Source organism: Doryrhamphus excisus, linkage group LG9 (genome assembly GCF_037039965.1).
Source record: "Doryrhamphus excisus strain RoL-2023G ecotype Guam linkage group LG9, RoL_Dexc_Guam_v1.1, whole genome shotgun sequence".
NCBI classification, from domain to species: domain Eukaryota; kingdom Metazoa; phylum Chordata; class Actinopteri; order Syngnathiformes; family Syngnathidae; genus Doryrhamphus; species Doryrhamphus excisus.
The window spans coordinates 21,922,533-21,943,368 of record NC_136365.1 but is presented as its reverse complement, the minus strand read 5'-3'; the positions used below and the strand labels follow the sequence as shown (position 1 = coordinate 21,943,368).

The following is a 20,836-nucleotide window of genomic DNA, read 5'->3' as shown; positions in this document are numbered from 1 at the left end:
CTAGTTCACTTCCTGTATGACCAGTATCAGACTTTGGGCTGCTTTACCAGCAATAGGTCCGACTCCCCAGTGGGGGTTAGACTCAACCAGGGCTACCCCCGATTTGTCCCCGATTCTGTTGACGGACAGAACTTGTTAAGGGGATCCGGTTTGATAGCTGGAGGATTGGGTCTCTGTGGGTTTTTGCAGGTGATGTGATCCAGCTGGCTTTGTCGGACCGTGATCTTCAGCTCTCACTGGATCGGTTCACATCCACCCGAGTGTGCAGCGGCTGGGATGAGAATCATCACCGAGTCCGAGTCCTTGGGTCTCGCCCGGTAAAGGTTTGAATGCCACAGTATGCCCCCGATAACTCTACTATATACTACAATATACTACTATAACCCTGCAAGTTCATATATTATGTGTGGAGTTCCCCAGGGGTCAATACTGGGACCAAAACTGTTCAACTTGTACAAAAGACTTAAAGCTGGTATTATTTGCGGATGATACCATTGCTTTTTGTTCCGGAGGGAGTACAGACGAAAACTAAAAAAATGTAATGATAATAGATTGTCCTTGAACCTAAATAAAACTAAAATCATGTTGTTTGCTAACAGCAGAAAGGACACACTTGTACAGTACAGATGAATGAATAAATATTAAAAGTTTCTTTAGTATTTCAACCTGGGGGGGGGGGCATGATAGACGATAATTGAGAAGAACCACTTCCACATTTTCTTCCATAAAGTTCTTTTAAAATGAGCCGATGGAGTCTTTAGTCATGAACTAATTAAGGTAATGTGTCATTAAGAAGTACAAGTACTTCATGGCCATGGTGATGGCTGGAGCGATACCAAAATACCATCGGTATTACCATTTGAGAGTATCGATCCAATTGTATATCTGCATAAGTGATTGGTAAAAAAACCAAAACAATATAACATAAGTTTGGTTTTGGTATTACCAAGTGCTAACAAAGCTAACAAAGCTAATATATTAATTTATTTGTAACATCCGTGTGCTGTTTACGTTTATTATACTTTCTTACATACTTGCAGATAGCGCCATCAAACCCATACTTGCCAACCTTCCCATCTTCGCTGAGAAACTAAATCGTCTTTTTCGTGGTGCCCTCTCGCTTTAATAGTTTCTCGTATTTTCCGCATATTTTAACGATGGATTTTAGCGATGGAACGCATCCTGGAACCAGTAAAAAAACAACAACAAACCAGTAAAATCCTGATTGGTCGGTGCCACACCTGCCTTAGATCTATTTAGATGATTCCCAACCTTATAGTCTACGGTTGTGTGGGAGAACCAAAACAAAAACAAGAATGTTGCTTTTGGATGACGAACACCATAGATGCTTAAGTGTGTGTGTGTGTGTGTGTGTGTGTGTGGCCTGTGGGAAAAACAATGGTGCCAAATTCCAGAGGTGAGGGAACAGGTCCGACTGGCTGGGATGTGACGTCACGGTCGGCTATTGCCAACAACCAACTGCTTCCTTTCCCAGTCACTCGGCCTCCTCCTTTGTCCAAGGTAAGACTTTTCCGTATCACATTTTTGGAAGTCCATAGGAATGTCCACCACTTTTGAGTCGAGAGCTCGGAATGTCTGGATTTGTTCTTTTATTGGATAGGATTAGAAATAATTCCAATATTAGTGTCGGATCTTTATATGCTTTAGCTACACAGTCTTCTTCTATCTCATGGTAGATAGAGTTAGATAGAGTTAGTTGAAAACATATCAACAACGACTTAGTTTGTAGCGTCAACCATTATTAGGCAAATCATATTCAGGTTTCATTTTCCCAATTGGTGAAAATCCATGGCTAGTTGATCGGCCCATCGGAATTTTATCGGAATCTTCACTTACTTCCATCCGTTCATCTTCTTCTGCTCGTATGACATCGGGTCACGAGGTCAGCAGCCTTAACTGAGAAGTCCGGACTTCCTACTAACCTGCTACTTTGTCCAGCTCCTCCCAGCAGATCCGATGCGTTCCCAGGCCGGTTGAGAGACATAGTGGTCTCCAAACTGTCCCGCGTGTAACCGCCATTTTGTTCTTTCAGTCACTACCCAAGACTCGGAGGTGCTGATTCTCATCCCAGTTGTTTTTTTGTCCCAATTACCTGAATCAAGGAAGCTGCTAACGAAAAAATGTTAATTACTTTTTAAACCGGAACTAAAAACCTTCCTGTCCGACTGGATGTCCCGCTAATGGACCCTCTTTTGTATTCCAGCTATGAAAATAAAAATAAAAGTGAAATTGCTACTTTGCTAATTTTAGCATGCTAGCAATGCTAACATGCTAACGTTAGCATAATAGTGGTAAGTTTTGAAGTGTCTAGCATTGAAAATAAAAATAAAAAGTAAAGATGTCACTTTGCTAATGTTAGCATGCTAGCAATGCTAACATGCTAACGTTAGCATAATAGTGGTAAGTTTTGAAGTGTCTGGCATTGAAAATAAAAATAAAAGTAAAACTGTCACTTTGCTAATGTTTGCATGCTAGCAATGCTAACATGCTAACGTTAACATGATAATGGTAAGGTTTCATAAGTGTCTAGCTGTGAAAAAATAAATGAATGTAAAAATGTTAGCATGCTAGCAATGCTAACATGCTAACGATATCATGAAAGTGTAAAGGTTTTATAAGTGTCTAGCTATGAAAATTAAAATAAAAGTAAAAATTTTACTTCGCTAATGTTAGCATGCTACCAATGCTAACATGCTAATGTTAGCATGATAGTGGTAAGTTTTTAAAAGTGTCTAAAAAATGCAATACAATGCTGTGGATGCAAATGCAATGCTAGCAATGCTAACATGCTAATGTTAGCATGATAGTGGTAAGTTTTTATTAAGTGTCTAGCTATGAAAATAAAAATAAAAGTAAAAAACAAAAAAATGTTAATGACATTAAATTCATTCAAGAAAGGGTGGAGTTCATGTGTTTTTAAACCGGAACTAAAAACCTTCTCCGCCTTAGCAGCTTCCTGTCTGACTGGATGTCCCGCTAATGGACCCTCCATCGTATGACGAGGCCACAACCCAGCCGTCTTTGAACGCCTCCACGATCATCGTTCCTGCCAGCCGCTCTGTTCATGCCGCGCCGCTCTCAGTGGCCCCGCCCTCCTATGAAGCGACCAGTAAGAGAGCAACTTTGCAGATGGTCTTTACCATTGATGTCCTGGCGAGTCCTCATGACGCGCGTCTGTCCCGTTTAGCGCTCATTGTGCAGCCCGATCCTTTTCCTGTCTTGAGTCTGCCCACCTCGCCGACCGCCAATGTCATCGTCCATCAACCGACGTTCGGTACGTAACCCCACTCAGTCCATAATGTCATTTGTGGAGGGGCCACATTAACATACTAATGTTAGCATGCTAACTCCTAGCATGATAGTGGTAAGTTTTTATAAGTGTCTGGCTATGAAAATAAAATAAAAGTAAAAATGTTACTTTGCTAATGTTAGCATGCTAGCAATGCTAACATGCTAACATTAGTATGATAATGGTAAGTTTTTATAAGTGTCTAGCTATGAAAATAAAATAAAAGTAAAAATGTTACTTTGCTAATATTAGCATGCTAGCAATGCTAACATTAGCATGATAATGGTAAGCTTTTATAAGGGTCTAGGTATGAAAATAAAATAAAAGTAAAATAACTGTGCTAATGTTAGCATGCTAGCAATATTAACTTGCTAACGTTAGCATTTTAGCAGTAAGTTTTTATAAGTGTCTAGCAGTGAAAATAAAAATAAATGTAAAAATGTTACTTTGCTAATGTTAGCATGCTAGCAATGCTAACATGCTAACGTTAGCATGATAGTGGTAAGTTTTCATAAGTGTCTAGCTATGAAAATAAAAAAATGTTACTTGTTAATGTTAGCATGCTAGCAGTGTTAATATGCTAACGTTAGCATGATAGCGGTAAGTTTTTATAAGTGTCTAGCTATGAAAATAAAATAAAAGTAAAGATGTAACTGTGCTAATGTTAGCATGCTAGCAATGCTAACATGCTAACGTTAGCATAATAGTGGTAGGTTTTCATAAGTGTCTAGCTATGAAATAAAATAAAAGTAAAAATGTTACTTTGATAATGTTAGCATGCTAGCAATGCTAACATGCTAATGTTTGCATGATAGCGGTAAGTTTTTATAAGTGTCTCGCATTGAACATAAAAGTAAAAATGTTACTTTGCTAATGTTAGCATGCTAGCAATGCTAATATGCTAACGTTAGCATGATAGCGGTTTTACAAGTTTCTTCCCCGATGTCCTCGCATGTCCACGGTTGCCGTTTTGCGTCTGTGCGGATTCCAGTGAATACGAGACCTCACGTCAACGTGAGCCAAACGGTGGTGGTGTCCCAACCGCAGCAAGTCCAAGTCATCGCCGTCACGGGGCTGCTGGATACGCCCGGTCGTGTCCGCTGTTCCCGATGTCAGCACGTGGTCACCACCAAAATCAGACGGAGTCCCTCGTCGCTGGCCTACATCTTATGCATAATCATCGCTTTCTGCGGGTAAGGTGGCGGCCATTTTTTCAGCATCTGCCAAGCCAAGTGCTTTGCCGTCTAAACGTTTTGATTTGTTGTCTTTGTTTCAGGTTATTTTGTGGGTTTTGTCTGATTCCGTTCCTGATTCCCAGCCTTTGGCTTTACGATCACTACTGTCCGCTCTGCAACGCGCATCTGCATACACACTATCGCTAACGTGGCGCCCGTCCCATTACAGATCCCCTGCAGCAGCTTGGGGAATCGAACACTTTGTATTTAGAAATGCAATGGACCTTTTGCTGATGAAAAATTTATTCATTAGAACAGAAATGAATGCAGATGTTGATGAATTGTCTGCCTACGGTAAAAAAAAAGGCTAACATGCTAACATGCTAACATACCTGGCATGACAGTGGTGATTGGGTACGTGTCTACCCATGAAAATGGCAAAAATAATACTATGCTAATATTAATTAGCATGCTACCACCCAGGAAAATAGCATGAAATGCTAGTTTGCTAAAGTTAGCCTGTTAACATTACTAACACCTAGCATGAAATGCTGCGCTTGATGGAGGTAACAATTGTTTTTATTTGTATTATTTATAAATAAAGCATATAAAATAAGAATAAGGATCATTCAATGCAGCATAAAAATAAACATTAAAATGAACATAAAACATATTTACTTTATTTCAACAGTAAACAATGGTTTTGTTTGGAATGTTCGTTGATGAAGAGGCAGCTAGCTTGTTTTGCTAGCGTGGACACAGAAATGCCAGACATCTTTTTTTGTATTGACATATATAATATCTACATCAATACAATATATAAATATAATTTATATGCTTTTACTCGTCGGTTGTTTGTGATTTCAACACGAAACTAAGATGTGGTTTAACGTTAAATGTCTGTTATTGAAGCTATATTGTTGAGCTAGCGTTATACAGCTAGCATAACATCAAATTGCTTCTGGTTTAGGTGGCTAATAAACATCTTTTTTTTGTACCGACATATGTAATATCTACATCAATACAATATATAAATATAATTTATATGCTTTTACTCATTGATTGTTTGTGATTTCAACACGAATAACGTTGAAAGTCTGTTGATGAAGCTACATTGTTGAGCTAGCGTTATACAACTAGCATAATATCAAATTGCTTCTGGTTTAAGTGGCTAATAAATGAACAGGAAGTCAGAAATACAGATTGGTTATAGTTTCCCAAATTTCAAAATAAGACATTTCTGCAAAACGGTAGAAAAACAGGTTAGCAAAGTCTTCCTGCTTTTGGATCTCCACTTTTCCCCCGTGCAAGCGCATTAGGCATTAGCCAAAGTGCATTGGGTGTTATTAGCCATGTCGTTGATATGACCAACATCCAACGGCAACACCGCCGCCGCGTTGAGATAGCAAAGTTAATAAGCTACAAGTCGTGCGATAACAAAGACATTCACGCTTTGTTACACACCTCATCAGCCACTCCCATCTCGGCGTTTACTTCTACACACTCCTTTCAGTCGACTGAAGCGACATGGCGAGACCGTCGCTGCTGGGGGTCTTGACGGCCTTCTGTTTGTGCGTGTTTGTGGCTAGCGGCCACGAGGACCGCGAGGCTAAATCCCTGCCGGAGGAGGATGGAGTTTTACGGTTGGAGAAGGCGAATTTCAACACAGCGCTGAAGAAATACAAACAGCTTTTGGTGCATTTCTGTAAGTTTCTGCATTTTGGGCACAGGCTTTCGTTTGGGACCGCTTCCGACTTCCTGTGAGCATCGGAAGGGGGCGCAATTGGCAATAAAGGTCCGTATCTCGGGAACTGGAAGTCGTACAGTGTCGGGGGTGGTCTCGATGGAAAGCTCGGGGTCGAAGTTTTAGTGACGGAAATTGGTTCCGTCTCGATACGAGCTTCCGTTGTGGAGTAATAGGCGAAAAACGCGTCCTCCATTGACATTGCATGGTCGGAGTTGCAGTACATAGGAATGACCAGCAGGTGGTGGTATTCGCCTGCAGTACATTTAATTGACCACCAGATGGCGACATAGTGGTAGGGTTAGAGTTAGGTATAGTCAAGAAGGAGGTTTTGGTAGCTTGTACCAAAACCAAATAACTCGAGAACGGTACGTCCTTCGGCATTTTTCCCGAGGCCGATCGCCCCCTCCCCCATAAGTGGGCACAGGCTTTCGTTTGGGACCACTTCCGACTTCCTGTGAGCACCGGAAGGGGGCGCAATTGGCAATAAAGGTCCGTATCTCGGGAACCGGAAGTCGTACAGTGTCGGGGGTGGTCTTGATGGAAAGCTCGGGTTGAATTATCATTGATGGAAGTCGGTTCCGTCTCGATACGTTAGCACGTAATATTAGCATCTGGCCCTTTTAGCAGGGCAGGAGCCACCAGGCTAGCCATTGCAATGCCAGCACTGGAGAGAATATTTAGCTATCCAACCACGGTCCGGCGTCCAAACCGAGTTCCTCTTCTTCATAAGCCTTGAGGAATCCAGACCAGATTCCCGAACAACCTCATCTGGTCCCTTAAGATGTTTCTCACCGTATCTCTAAGGGAGAGCCTCCCGCCGTTTTTCCCAGATCTCCGGTCTCAGCAGATCCCAAGGTGTTCCCAGGCCGGTTTAGCGACATACGTAGTCTTTGATGTCAACAAAAACACGTAAAGTTTGTCGGGTTTGCTGAAAACTCGACAAAACGTATTTCGTCTTATCTGGTGTTCCCGACTGTGCAGACGCTCCACTGTCCGGAGACACGCACCGTTTGTCTGAAGTGTTTCAAAAAGCTGCCGCAGATCTTCAGGGGTCGGAGGTCAAACTGGCCTCGGTGGACGTGACCAAAGACAAGGACCTGGCAAAAGAACTTAACGCAATATCGGCCCCGAACATCCGACTTTTCCTTTTTGGGGATAAACACAACGCCGTTCCCTGCCCTGGTGAGTCCAATTATGAATATATATTATTTATGCTATGCTAGCCTTGGAACCGAGTGCCTTGTAAGTCGATATTAGCCATAAACTCCTATACACGTATACACACGGTCCATAGTAACTTTTTAAAATATATATATTTTTGTATATTTCAACTCAAGCTACTAAAATGACATTATTTATTTATTGATTATTTCCTTATTATTAATATTAATTATTATTATTATTATTCCTCAACCATTCCCACTCACATTCATACCTATGGACAATTTGGAGTGGCTAATTAACCTAGCATGTTTTTGGAATGTGGGAGGAAACCGGAGTACCCGGAGAAAACCCACGTTCATTCATTCCTACACTAATTCCTTCCTTCCTTCCTTCCTTCCTTCCTTCCTTCCTTCCTTCTTTCATTCATTCATTCATTCATTCATTCATTCATTCATTCCTACACTAATTCCTTCCTTCCTTCCTTCCTTCCTTCTTTCATTCATTCATTCATTCATTCATTCATTCATTCATTCCTACACTAATTCCTTCCTTCCTTCCTTCCTTCCTTCCTTCTTTCATTCATTCATTCATTCCTCCATTCCTTCATTCCTTCATTCCTTCATTCATTCATTCCTTCGTTCATTCATTCCTGCATTCCTTCCTTCCTTCCTTCCTTCCTTCATTCTTTCATTCATTCCTTTACTCCTTCATTCATTCATTCATTCATTCGTTCATTCATTCATTCATTCATTCATTCATTCATTCCTTCATTCCTTCATTCATTCCTTCCTCCATTCCTTCCTTCCTTCCTTCATTCCTTCATTCATTCATTCATTCCTTCATTCATTCATTCACTCATTCCTTCATTCCTTCCTTCATTCATTCACTCATTCATTCCTTCCTTCCTTCCTTCCTTCCTTCCTTCCTTCCTTCCTTCCTTCCTTCCTTCCTTCCTTCCTTCCTTCCTTCCTTCCTTCCTTCCTTCCTTCCTTCCTTACTTCCTTCCTTCCTTCCTTCCTTCCTTCCTTCCTTCCTTCCTTCTTTCATTCATTCATTCATTCCTTCATTCATTCCTTCCTCCATTCCTTCATTCCTTCATTCCTTCATTCATTCATTCATTCGTTCCTTCATTCATTCATTCCTGCATTCCTTCCGTCCTTCCTTCCTTCCTTCCTTCCTTCCTTCCTTCCTACCTTCCTTCCTTCATTCATTCATTCATTCATTCATTCATTCATTCATTCTTTCATTCATTCCTTTACTCCTTCATTCATTCCTTCATTCATTCCTTCATTTATTAATTCCTTCATTCCTTCATTCATTCATTCCTTAATTCATTCCTTCATTCATTCATTCATTCATTTTCTACCGCTTATCCTCACGAGTGTTACGGGCGGTGCTGGAACCTATCCTAGCTGTCTTGAAATCAGGTCTCCTAGCGCTAACCACTCGTCCACCGTGCAGCCTCAAATTTGAAGAAAATATGTAAAATAAATTGTTGTTGATGGTGACAGATGGTGTCGGACATATAAATATGTTGTTTATAAAGACATACGTACCTTGATCCTTTCCACTTTCTCATGCACCCCAAATCATTATTACAGTTCCGAATGTAACTTTCCTAAATGAGAGTTTTCATATTGAGGAAATGACAGCCCCTCCCTGTCCAATTATTGCTGCTTTGAACGTTATAACGAGTGTTTTTATAATCAATCTGTGATAATAAAAAGTTCCGCAGAGCTCCGCCTCTATTGTGACGTGGTTGAAAAGGAGGGCGGGGTCTGCTGCCGACCTCGTCATCGCCGATCTGAGCCAATCGGTGAGCTCCGAGGAGCCGCGAGTGATCGGATTCTTTACGGTAAAAACGTTTTCTTTACTTGCTATTGGCTCGTTGTCACAGTTGCGTAACACTGTTGTGTGTGTGTTGTGTGTGTGTGTGTGTGTGTGTGTGTGTGTGTGTGTGTAGGACCTGACCGGTGAGTGCGTCCAGGCGTTTTACGCGGCTGCAGTGAACCTCCCAGACGTTAGCTTTGAATTGACGCAAAACAGTGACGTCATCAGCAAATATGGCGTCACGTTTGATGCCGTGCTGCTTTTTAAACGGTCGGAGCTGGTCCAGGTTTTCCAGATGACCCCTCAGACCCCCGCTGAGGACCTCATCACGTTTGTCACCGTCTACCAGATGGATCCAGTTACGGAATATTCGGGAACGGTAATGTGTCGGATGAAGGGTGCACTTCAACACACATCCACCTGGGGGCAGCACAATTCTGACACAATGAATAACCATTGATTATATTTGTATGGATATTTATTGTACATATTTACTTCCATGGTATTGCATTGAATGTGTATTTGATATTTTTAGGTCATATTTTTATTATAAAATGTTTGCGATGCAGACGGCGTCTCGGCTTTTGTCGTCGCCCGTTTTGAACCACGCCCTCCTTTTTGTCAACAAAAGCTCGGCGGATTTCCAAGAACTTTACTCAGAATTCCATCATGCCGCCGAGGCCTTCAGGATGAAGGTAGGGCGACGTGCACACACACACACACACACACATGTACACACACACACACACACACCAACATTCCTTTTTTCCGGTGCTCAGATTTTGTTCGTCCTGGTGAACGTCTTTGAGCCGCGTAACGGCCGCCTGATGGAGTACTTCCGCGTCCGAGACTTCGAGGCCCCTCTGGTGCGATTGGTCAACCTGACGGATCATGTGACCTACCACCTGCCCTCTGACACGCTGGATGCGGACACCATCAAGACCTTCTGCCAGTCCTACTTGGACGGCAAAGCCAAGGTACGGTAACTTCATGTAGAGAAGTACATGTCATGGGAACTAATGTTCTGGTGTGTGTGTGTGTGTGTGTGTGTGCATGTGTATGTGTGTGTGTGTGTGACAGCCAAAGATGCAGAGCGAGCCGATACCAGAAGGATGGGACAAACGTCCAGTGAAGGAGTTAGTAGGAAGTACTTTTGAGGAAGTGGCCTTCCATCCCGACAAGACTGTTTTTGTCTTGTTTTGTAAGTACAGAAAAGTATTCATGGTAATATTATACTACACGGACAAAAGTACTGGGACACAGCTCCGGGACTCTGGATTTTAAAAGTCCAGTATTAGCAAATACCTTACAAGTACACAAACATGTACCAATATGAGTTCAAAATAGGGAAAACATTAATTCGTTCATTTTCTACTGCTTTTCCTCACGAGGGTCGCGGGGGTGCTGGAGCCTATCCCAGCTGTCTTCGAGCAAAAGGGCGGGGTCCACCCTGGACTGGTGGCCAGCCAATCACAGGGCACATATAGACAAACAACCATTCACACTCACATTCATACCTATGGACAATTTGGAGTGGCTAATTAACCTAGCATGTTTTTGGAATGTGGGAGGAAACCGGAGTACCCGGAGAAAACCCACGCATGCACGGGGAGAACATGCAAACTCCACACGCCGAGGGTGGAATTGAACCCTGGTCTCCTAGCTGTGAGGTCTGCGCGCTAACCACTCGACCGCCATGCCGCCATAATGGAAAACAACTCTTTTAAAAAGTTTTCCCATAATGCATTGTGCCCGAGCAATGCATTCATTAGTTCATCATTGCTGCAATCACGTCAGCCTCCCTCTGGTGGACATAGGCAGCATTGCAGTGCCATCCGTTCGTTTTCTATGGCTCTTGTCCTCCAATGAATGTGTGAATGAATTTTAAAAGGAATTGTAATTTTCCATAAAAAAAATTCTCAGGTATACTTTTGAGGTGTTAAGCTGCTGTATGATGAGTTTTGTGTTTTTTTTGTAAGATGAGTAACATTGAGTAATTGTGATTTCTGTTTTGAATGATTGGGTCCTGGTCCTTACAGATGTATGTGTGCACCAATATGGCGTTTTATGACGTAGACACGTGCGGATTAAGATGCGTAGCGAAGCCTGATGAAATTGATGTTGAATGTATTTCAGACGTTCCTTACAGTCCAGAGTCCCGCGGCGTCTTCCCGCTGTGGGAGGAGCTGGCCCGGGCCTTGGAGGAGCGTGACGATGTGGTCGTCGCTCGCATGGATGCCTCGGCCAATGACATCAACATGTCGGTGCAGAGGGCCTACCCGTCGTTCTGGCTCTTCCCGGCGCTTCACGCTGAGCGAGTATGACGTGTCGGTCCCCGCTACGTTCACGACCGGGATCGTCTCAGGCCAAAGTCACATGGTTTTCCCAACAGGCGCTGATTTACACGGGCGAGAGGAAGCTGAAGGACTTGCTTGACTTCGTCTATCGAGAGATGGAGAAAGCCAAAAAAGACAGAATAAAGGTAAGAAGAGGGGAGACGCGATGACAGAAAACCTTGTGGCTAAAAATAAACCTTTTTTAAAAAAAGGAGGATGACGACAGGAGGAAGTACAGGGAGGCCTTGAAAGCCGAAGAGGAGAAGAAGAAATCCAACGCGACCAAAGATGAGCTTTAAGCTTTATAGATTTATGTTAAAAAAAAACAATAAACATCAAAACAGTGAGTTTTAAATACTTTGTATTTTATTTTTATTATTATTTATTATTATTTTTTTATTGTTTTTTATTCATTATTAGTATGCCATTCATTATGATTATTTATTATTTATTATTATATCAGAAAAAAATCTTGAATTGAAATATGCATATTTTTTTGTCACACTTGAAAATGACCACAATTAAATAAAATTATTATTATGGTAATTTGACTTGAAATGAAAAAAACTTTATTTAATTATATTTATTAAATTATATAAAATATATTTATTTAATTATATTTATTTAATTAGATATTCTTCATAATTTTTTTATTATTTATTATTATATCAGAAGAAAATCTTGAAAAAGTGTTTTTCGCATTTTTTTGTCACACTTTACACGTCACATCATCAAACAAATGTAAATATTCATCAATGACAACACAACTAAATTAAATTATTATTATGGTAATTTGGCTTGAAATGAAAAAACTTTATTTAATTATATTTATTAAATTATATTAATTATATATATATTTTTTATTATTATTATTATATCAGAAGAAAATCTTGAAAAAGTGTTTTTTTTGCATTTTTTGTCACACTTCACACATCACATCATCAAACAAATGTAAATATTCATCAATGACAACACAACTATATAAAATTATTATTATGGTAGTTTGACTTGAAATGAAAAAAACTTTATTTAATTATATTTATTAAACTACATTAATTATATTTATTATATTCTATTTATTTAATTTTATGTTTTCTTAACAATATTTTGGCTGCATTCATGAAATCAACAAGTGCTGTAATTATTAGACAAATGGATATGAATCCAGACCAACCGAAGCCAAAAGGGTTTCGGAGTGACGTCACAGCGACCCCGCAGGAGGAGTATGAGGAGGATGAAGAGGAGGCTGCATCCAGCTGCTCTGTGGCCGCCTCGTCTGCTTCTCTCCGCGGTCAAAGGACGACGCCAGCAGCGCTAAAGCGGGGAGGAGAGGGCTGCGATGGAGCCAGCGGCCGCCTACGGAGCCGCCAAAGCCGGGAACATCGCCTTCGACCCGGTCGCTTTCTTCACGCATCCTCGGACCGTCTTGAGGCTGCTGTCGTGGGTGAGCATCTGCAATGTTGCTCTTGGTCCCGCGGAGGAGGCCTGCATCATGCGTGGATCCTGTCTTTGTCTCCGTACCGTCACGATGCTGCGTGAAAGGAGCATTTCACTGCCATTTATGGGGCGTCTTGGACTATCGATTAGCAAACGCGCTTATTTTGTAGCCCTGAAAGCCTCTTTTGTCTCCAGATGTGGCGTTCACGGACGGGGAGCAACGGGAATTCTAATTGGAAAAGCGTGAATTACTTCATTATTCAGTGGCAGTTCCAGTTGAATGAAATGCCCCATTATTGTTATTTGGACTGATAAATAGCTGGTAAAAAATAAATAAAAATTTAAAAATTATTAAAAAATTATTTCAGTACTTATTTTGAAAAAAGTGAAAATGTTAATAATAATAATAATAATAATAATTTTATTATGATATTATAGTATATTATTATCATTATATGATATATATGATATATTATATATGACAAAAATATTGTTATTATCATATTATATTATTATTATTATTATTACAGTGAATTATTTGGTCATTTCTTCATAATATTTGTAATGTTTATGAGATATTCAGTTCATCTAAAATATCAATCACTGTCTGTAAAATTAAATATTAGTAAGTAATATTTAACTTGCACCATCGTCCGAAATATCGTGCATGTTAACGTCTAAGCGTTTGCACTTTACGTTATCATGTGACAAAACGGCAGTCGATATCATCGATCAAAGAATGCTTATTCTATTAAAAATCTTGGACTTTTTCGGATTGGGATTATCACTTCAATTTTTTTTGCTATCATCCGAATTAGCATGCTAACAGTTAAGAGTTTGCACTTCATGTTATCCTGTGACAAAACGGCAGTCAATATCATCGATCAAAGAATGCTTATTCTATTAAAAGTGTTGGACTTTTTCAGATTGGGATTATCACTTCAATTTGTGCTGTCATCCGAATTAGCATGCTAACAGTTAAGTGTTTGCACTTTATGTTATTCTGTGACACAACGGCAGTCGATATCATCTATCAAAAAATGTTTATTCTATTAAAAGTGTTGGACTTTTTCAGATTGGGATTATCACTTCAATTTGTGCTGTCATCCGAATTAGCATGCTAACAGTTAAGTGTTTGCACTTCATGTTATTCTGTGACAAAACGGCAGTCGATATCATCGAGCAAAGGATGCTTAGTCTATCAAAAATCTTGGACTTTTTTGGATAGGGATTATCACTTCAATTTTTTTGCTATCATTCGAAATAGCATGCTAACAGTTAAGAGTTTGCACTTCATGTTATTATGTGACAAAACGGAAGTCGATATCATCGATCAAAGAATTCCTATTCTATTAAAAGTCTTGGACTTTTTCAGATTGGCATTATCAATTCAATTTTTGTTATCATCCGAAATAGCATGCTAACAGTTAAGCGTTTGCACTTCATGTTATTCTGTGACAAAACGGCAGTCGATATCATCGATCAAAAAAATGCTTATTCTATTAAAAGTGTTGGACTTTTTCAGATTGGGATTATCACTTCAATTTGTGCTGTCATCCGAATTAGCATGCTAACAGTTAAGTGTTTGCACTTCATGTTATTCTGTGACAAAACGGCAGTCGATATCATCGATCAAAGAATGCTTATCCTTTTAAAAATATTGGACTTTTGATAATAAGTAGTATTAAAGATGAATAATATTAATGTTAGTGTTAAAATGACACTTTTTAAATGGAGGTATGCAGTGAGTGTGTTTGTTATCGTGTACTTTCATAAGCCCCGCCCACTAAAGTCAGACAACTGTTTTTTTTTCCTCCCGCAGGTCTTCTCCATCGTGGTGTTCAGCTGCATCGTCAACGAGGGCTACATCAACATTGGCAGCGAGCGCTTGCTCTGCGTCTTCAACAACAACGCCGACGCCTGCAACTACGGCATCACCGTGGGCGTGGCCTGTTTTCTGGGCAGCATCTTCTTCCTCATCCTGGACGCTTACTTTCCCTCCTTGAGCAGCCTGAGGGACCGACGACGCGCCGTTCTGCTCGACCTCGTCTTCTCGGGTACAAAATAAACATAATAATAAACATCGGAATAACTTAATCATCCAAACCTAGGTATGTGCTAACAGTGAGCTAACAAAATGGCGGTTGATATCATAACCCCGTTCTAACCTGATCAAAGAACACTTCAAAAATGGAACACTAGCAAAACTCCGACACTTCTTCGGCAAGAAGATGGATCGGGATTAGTACTTCAACTCATACTATTGTCCAAACCAAGGTACATGCTAACAGCGAGCTAACAAAATGGCGGTCGATATCATCTCCCCTTTCTAACCTGATCAAAGAACACTTCAAAAATAAAAAAAACACTAGCAAAAATCCTAGACTTCTTTAGCAAGAAGATGAAACTCACATTATCGTCCAAAACAAGGTACGTGCTAACAGTGAGCTAACAAAATGGCGGTCGATATCATCGTCCCTTTCTAACCTGATCAAAGAACACTTCAAAAATAAAAAACACTAGCAAAACTCCTAGACTTCTTCAGCAAGAAGATGGATCGGGATTATTACTTCAACTCACATTATCGTCCAAAACAAGGTACGTGCTAACAGCGAGCTAACAAAATGGCGGTTGATATAATCGCCTCTTTCTAACCTGATCAAAGAACACTTCAAAAATAAAAAACACTAGCAAAAATCCTAGACTTCTTTAGCAAGAAGATCGAACTCACATTATCGTCCAAACCAAGGTACATGCTAACAGTGAGCTAACAAAATGGCGGTTGATATCATAACCCCATTCTAACCTGATCAAAGAACACTTCAAAAATAAAAAACACTAGCAAAACTCCTAGACTTCTTCAGCAAGAAGATGGATCGGGATTATTACTTCAACTCACATTATCGTCCAAAACAAGGTACGTGCTAACAGCGAGCTAACAAAATGGCGGTTGATATCTTAACCCCGTTCTAACCTGATCAAAGAACACTTCAAAAATAAAAAACACTAGCAAAAATCCTAGACTTCTTTAGCAAGAAGATGAAACTCACATTATCGTCCAAAACAAGGTACATGCTAACAGTGAGCTAACAAAATGGCGGTCGATATCATCGTCCCTTTCTAACCTGATCAAAGAACACTTCAAAAATAAAAAAAACACTAGCAAAAATCCCAGACTTCTTTAGCAAGAAGACCGAACTCACATTATCGTCCAAAACAAGGTACGTGCTAACAGTGAGCTAACAAAATGGCGGTCGATATCATCGCCCCTTTCTAACCTGATCAAAGAACACTTCAAAAATGGAACACTAGCAAAACTCCGACACTTCTTCGGCAAGAAGATGGATCGGGATTAGTACTTCAACTCATACTATTGTCCAAACCAAGGTACATGCTAACAGCGAGCTAACAAAATGGCGGTTGATATCATCGCCCGTTCTTAACGGTTTCTAACTCGATCAAAGAATTCTTATTCTGTCAAAAATCTTGACATTTTTCAGATGGAGATTATCCCGACTATCGTGCGTGCTACCAGTTTAGCTTTTGCTCGTCAAAAACGGCAGTTGATATCATCGCCTTTGCGCTACGGATTTTAACTCAATCAAAGAACGTCGATTATATTAAAAACGTTTTTGGGCAAGATTGATTAGGATTATCGAATAATGTTGATAATGGTTTGAAAGTTTTCAATGTGATAGCATTTTCTAATTTGCCTATGCTAATGACATAAGTGGGTTGCTATGATATGCTGTGATGTGTTCCGTAAGCCTAATAGCCATCAATTTGTTTTTGAATTTTGTATACAAGACGTTAGCTCCAAATCGTATTTATTGACGAGGTGCTTCCTCTTGGTCCCGCCCCCTCAGGCCTCGCCAGCTTCCTGTGGTTCGTCGGCTTCTGCTTCCTGGCCAATCAGTGGCAGGCGACGTCTCCCGATGAGCTGCCGCTGTCGCAAGGCTCCGACGCCGCCCGGGCGACCATCGCGTTCTGCTTCTTCTCCATTCTCACGTGGGTGCGTATCTTTAGTACCAGTGGTACTCATCAGTATGCTAACGAGCTAATGCTAACACGCTAATGCGCCGTGCCAACCAACAGGCGGTTCTGACTCTGAGCGCGCTCCGTCGCTTTCTGTCGGGCTCCCACGCCAACCTGTTTACATGGCAACACCTGGACCCCGCCCCCGGCCACGCCCGTGCCACGCCCTACCCCATCGCCAACGGCGCCACCATCGTGACCACCAAGCCCTACCAGGCCCCGCCCTTCACCGAAACCCTGGACCCCCAGAAGCTCACGCAACAACACAGACCGGTGGCGCCGGCCTTCTAGAGACCGCCACGGCGAAGAGGGCGGGCTTTGTGTCCCGGCTACGTGTTGTTACCATGGCGACCGCCGCCTCAACTTACATCCTTTGTCCCTCGGTGTCTTCACAAACGCACTTGCTGACGTAACTTCACTCTCACACGCGCACGCCTCGCACCGGCTCACCAATCACGTGCGTTCCATTGGCTGGAAAGATGATTGACAGGCAGCTTCCTGAATGCTGTAGTGCTCCACTATGAAATATTCATGTCATTTCATATTTTATTGTGATATGCTCCAGCGTATGATGACAAATAAAACCAGCACCACCATCCAAGAAGGGCTGTGGGTTTGTTCTTCATCGGGTCTGTCCCGAGTCCTCATGGGACCCTGAAGGTACCGTCTAACAATAACCCTGAACCCTGAAGCTCCATTGGTCCACCGAAGCCTCATGATGCCCCCCCCGTGTGGAAAACATGTCAGGTGGGATTTTCCAGTCATGCCAGTAAGGTTGGAAGCCATGATGGACACGCCCAAATAAGGTGAGGCGTTGCCAGGCTTATGGATCTGTTGCTGATCGGGGGTTGGGTTGCATTATGGGGGGGTTTATGCAGCTTTCGTGGTCTTGGTCTTGGTCTTGGTCTTGGTCATGGTCATGGTCATGGTCATGGTCATGGTCATGGTCATGGTCTTGGTCTTGGTCTTGGTCTTGGTCTTGGTCTTGGTCTTGGTCTTGGTCTTGGTCTTGGTCTTGGTCTTGGTCTTGGTCTTGGTCTTGGTCTTGGTCTTGGTCTTGGTCTTGGTCTTGGTCATGGTCTTGGTCTTGGTCTTGGTCTTGGTCTTGGTCTTGGTCTTGGTCTTGATCATGGTCTTGGTCTTGGTCTTGGTCTTGGTCTTGGTCATGGTCATGGTCATGGTCATGGTCATGGTCATGGTCATGGTCTTGGTCTTGGTCTTGGTCTTGGTCTTGGTCTTGGTCTTGGTCTTGGTCTTGATCATGGTCATGGTCTTCGTCTTCGTCTTCGTCTTCGTCTTCGTCTTCGTCTTCGTCTTCGTCTTCGTCTTCGTCTTCGTCTTGGTCTTGGTCTTGGTCTTGGTCTTGGTCTTGGTCTTGGTCTTGGTCTTGGTCATGGTCTTGGTCTTGGTCTTGGTCATGGTCTTGGTCTTGGTCTTGGTCTTGGTCTTGATCATGGTCTTGGTCTTGGTCTTGGTCTTGGTCTTGGTCATGGTCTTGGTCTTGGTCATGGTCTTGGTCATGGTCTTGGTCTTGATCATGGTCATGGTCTTGGTCTTGGTCTTGGTCTTGATCATGGTCTTGGTCATGGTCATGGTCATGGTCATGGTCTTGGTCTTGGTCTTGGGCTTGGTCATGGTCATGGTCATGGTCATGGTCATGGTCTTGGTCATGGTCTTGGTCTTGGTCTTGGTCATGGTCTTGGTCTTGGTCTTGGTCTTGGTCATGGTAGGAGGCTTTACTTTTGTTGGCCGCTTGTACGTATTTATGACAGAATAAATGTATGATGCAAGAAACACTTTCTGTCTTTCATTTTTAATGCGCCCCCCGACTTGCTAAATATAGCTACCGTGTTGCTAAATTGTCAACACAGATGGCTTCTATGTATCAGGTCTGGTAGGAAGTACCTGAACCACTAGTGTTATGGGGTTAGTGTTGGGGTTAGAGGGTTCAGGTTAGGGTTAGATGGTTCGGGTCAGGTACGGGCTTGGTAGCGTTGAAAGCTTGCGGCCGAGTTCGGGGAGGTTTCCAGTAGATAAGCTGTACCAAGTGTCACGTGTCATGGGGGGATATTTAGTAAAAGTGTCCAATGTTAGGAGCCCGTTTAGGGCGACATCCTGAGTCGACTCTACTCTCATTTTAATCAAAGATTTGTGTTGTTGTAATAAGTTAAAGTGACCACTAGATGGCAGTACACAATAACAAATGACATGTATGTTCTCCACAGCTTTCAAATGAAAATATATAGAGTGGTTATCAGGGTTAGGGTTGAGGTTATAGGGTTGGGTTAAGATTGGGGTTGGGGTTGGGGTTAGGGTTAGCGTTGGGGTTAGGGTTGGGGTTGGGGCTAGCGTTAGCATTAGGATTGGATTTAAGGTTAGGGTTAGGGGTTAGTGCATTGACAGCAAGTTGAAAAAAATGAAAAAAAAAAAAACGACATACTAACCCCTTACGTTTTTTGTCAAAAATCACCAAATTCAAACTCTGGCATTTTATGCCAATTTTGGGTGCTTCTTAGGTCCTTGAAGCGTGAGTGTGAGTTTTTTTTTTTGTTTTTTGACCAGAAAAGTGCATTAGGGTTGGGGTTAGCATAAGCATTAGCATTAGAGTTGGGGTTGGGGCTAGCGTTAGCATTAGGGTTGGGTTTAGGGTTGGGGTTAGCGTTAGCATTAGCATTAGAGTTGGGGTTGGGGCTAGCGTTAGCATTAGGGTTGGGTTTAGGGTTGGGGTTAGCATAAGCATTAGCATTAGAGTTGGGGTTGGGGCTAGCGTTAGCATTAGGGTTGGGTTTAGGGTTGGGGTTAGCGTTAGCATTAGCATTAGAGTTGGGGTTGGGGCTAGCGTTAGCATTAGGGTTGGGTTTAGGGTTGGGGTTAGCGTTAGCATTAGCATTAGAGTTGGGGTTGGGGCTAGCGTTAGCATTAGGGTTGGGTTTAGGGTTGGGGTTAGCGTTAGCATTAGCATTAGAGTTGGGGTTGGGGCTAGCGTTAGCATTAGGGTTGGGTTTAGGGTTGGGGTTAGCGTTAGCATTAGCATTAGAGTTGGGGTTGGGGCTAGCGTTAGCATTAGGGTTGGGTTTAGGGTTGGGGTTAGCGTTAGCATTAGCATTAGAGTTGGGGTTGGGGCTAGCGTTAGCATTAGGGTTGGGTTTAGGGTTGGGGTTAGCATAAGCATTAGCATTAGAGTTGGGGTTGGGGCTAGCGTTAGCATTAGGGTTGGGTTTAGGGTTGGGGTTAGCGTTAGCATTAGCATTAGAGTTGGGGTTGGGGCTAGCGTTAGCATTAGGGTTGGGTTTAGGGTTGGGGTTAGCGTTAGCATTAGCATTAGAGTTGGGGTTGGGGCTAGCGTTAGCATTAGGGTTGGGTTTAGGGTTGGGGTTAGCATTAGCATTAGCATTAGAGTTGGGGTTGGGGCTAGCGTTAGCATTAGGGTTGGGTTTAGGGTTGGGGTTAGCGTTAGCATTAGCATTAGAGTTGGGGTTGGGGCTAGCGTTAGCATTAGGGTTGGGTTTAGGGTTGGGGTTAGCATAAGCATTAGCATTAGAGTTGGGGTTGGGGCTAGCGTTAGCATTAGGGTTGGGTTTAGGGTTGGGGTTAGCGTTAGCATTAGCATTAGAGTTGGGGTTGGGGCTAGCGTTAGCATTAGGGTTGGGTTTAGGGTTGGGGTTAGCGTTAGCATTAGCATTAGAGTTGGGGTTGGGGCTAGCGTTAGCATTAGGGTTGGGTTTAGGGTTGGGGTTAGCATTGTTACATAACAATCTACTGGAGATTTTTCGAGACGTTTCTTCTCATATTTCTTCTACAG

General features: G+C 42.1%; 3 protein-coding genes across 4 annotated transcripts; all 3 read left to right on the top strand.

Annotated features, from left to right (window-relative positions):
* Positions 1 to 1,483: 1,483 nt before the first annotated feature.
* On the top strand, positions 1,484 to 5,488 carry LOC131134199 (lipopolysaccharide-induced tumor necrosis factor-alpha factor homolog). Of its 2 annotated transcripts, XM_058079203.2 has the most exons (5): positions 1,484 to 1,521; positions 2,974 to 3,130; positions 3,209 to 3,295; positions 4,302 to 4,503; positions 4,587 to 5,488. In XM_058079203.2, exons 2-5 carry the CDS (start codon positions 3,001 to 3,003, stop codon positions 4,690 to 4,692), a joined length of 525 nt encoding a protein of 174 aa, XP_057935186.2. In that variant the 5' UTR covers positions 1,484 to 1,521; positions 2,974 to 3,000; the 3' UTR covers positions 4,693 to 5,488. The 2 variants fall into 2 exon arrangements, with proteins under 2 accessions (XP_057935186.2, XP_078649806.1); XM_078793680.1 differs by lacking the exon at positions 1,484 to 1,521 and having other exon boundaries at positions 2,763 to 3,130.
* A 524-nt stretch (positions 5,489 to 6,012) lies between these two features.
* LOC131140114 (protein disulfide-isomerase) lies at positions 6,013 to 11,877 on the top strand. The gene is made up of 10 exons (XM_058090260.2): positions 6,013 to 6,190; positions 7,214 to 7,414; positions 9,124 to 9,251; positions 9,360 to 9,605; positions 9,796 to 9,921; positions 10,006 to 10,203; positions 10,307 to 10,427; positions 11,363 to 11,544; positions 11,619 to 11,708; positions 11,775 to 11,877. The coding sequence occupies exons 1-10, from the start codon at positions 6,013 to 6,015 to the stop codon at positions 11,859 to 11,861; spliced, it is 1,557 nt and encodes a 518-aa protein (XP_057946243.2). The 3' UTR covers positions 11,862 to 11,877.
* Positions 11,878 to 12,767: 890 nt separating this feature from the next.
* On the top strand, positions 12,768 to 17,638 carry LOC131130045 (synaptogyrin-3-like). The gene is made up of 4 exons (XM_058074115.2): positions 12,768 to 13,006; positions 14,822 to 15,056; positions 16,866 to 17,011; positions 17,095 to 17,638. Exons 1-4 carry the CDS (start codon positions 12,902 to 12,904, stop codon positions 17,323 to 17,325), a joined length of 717 nt encoding a protein of 238 aa, XP_057930098.2. The 5' UTR covers positions 12,768 to 12,901; the 3' UTR covers positions 17,326 to 17,638.
* Positions 17,639 to 20,836: the final 3,198 nt, after the last annotated feature.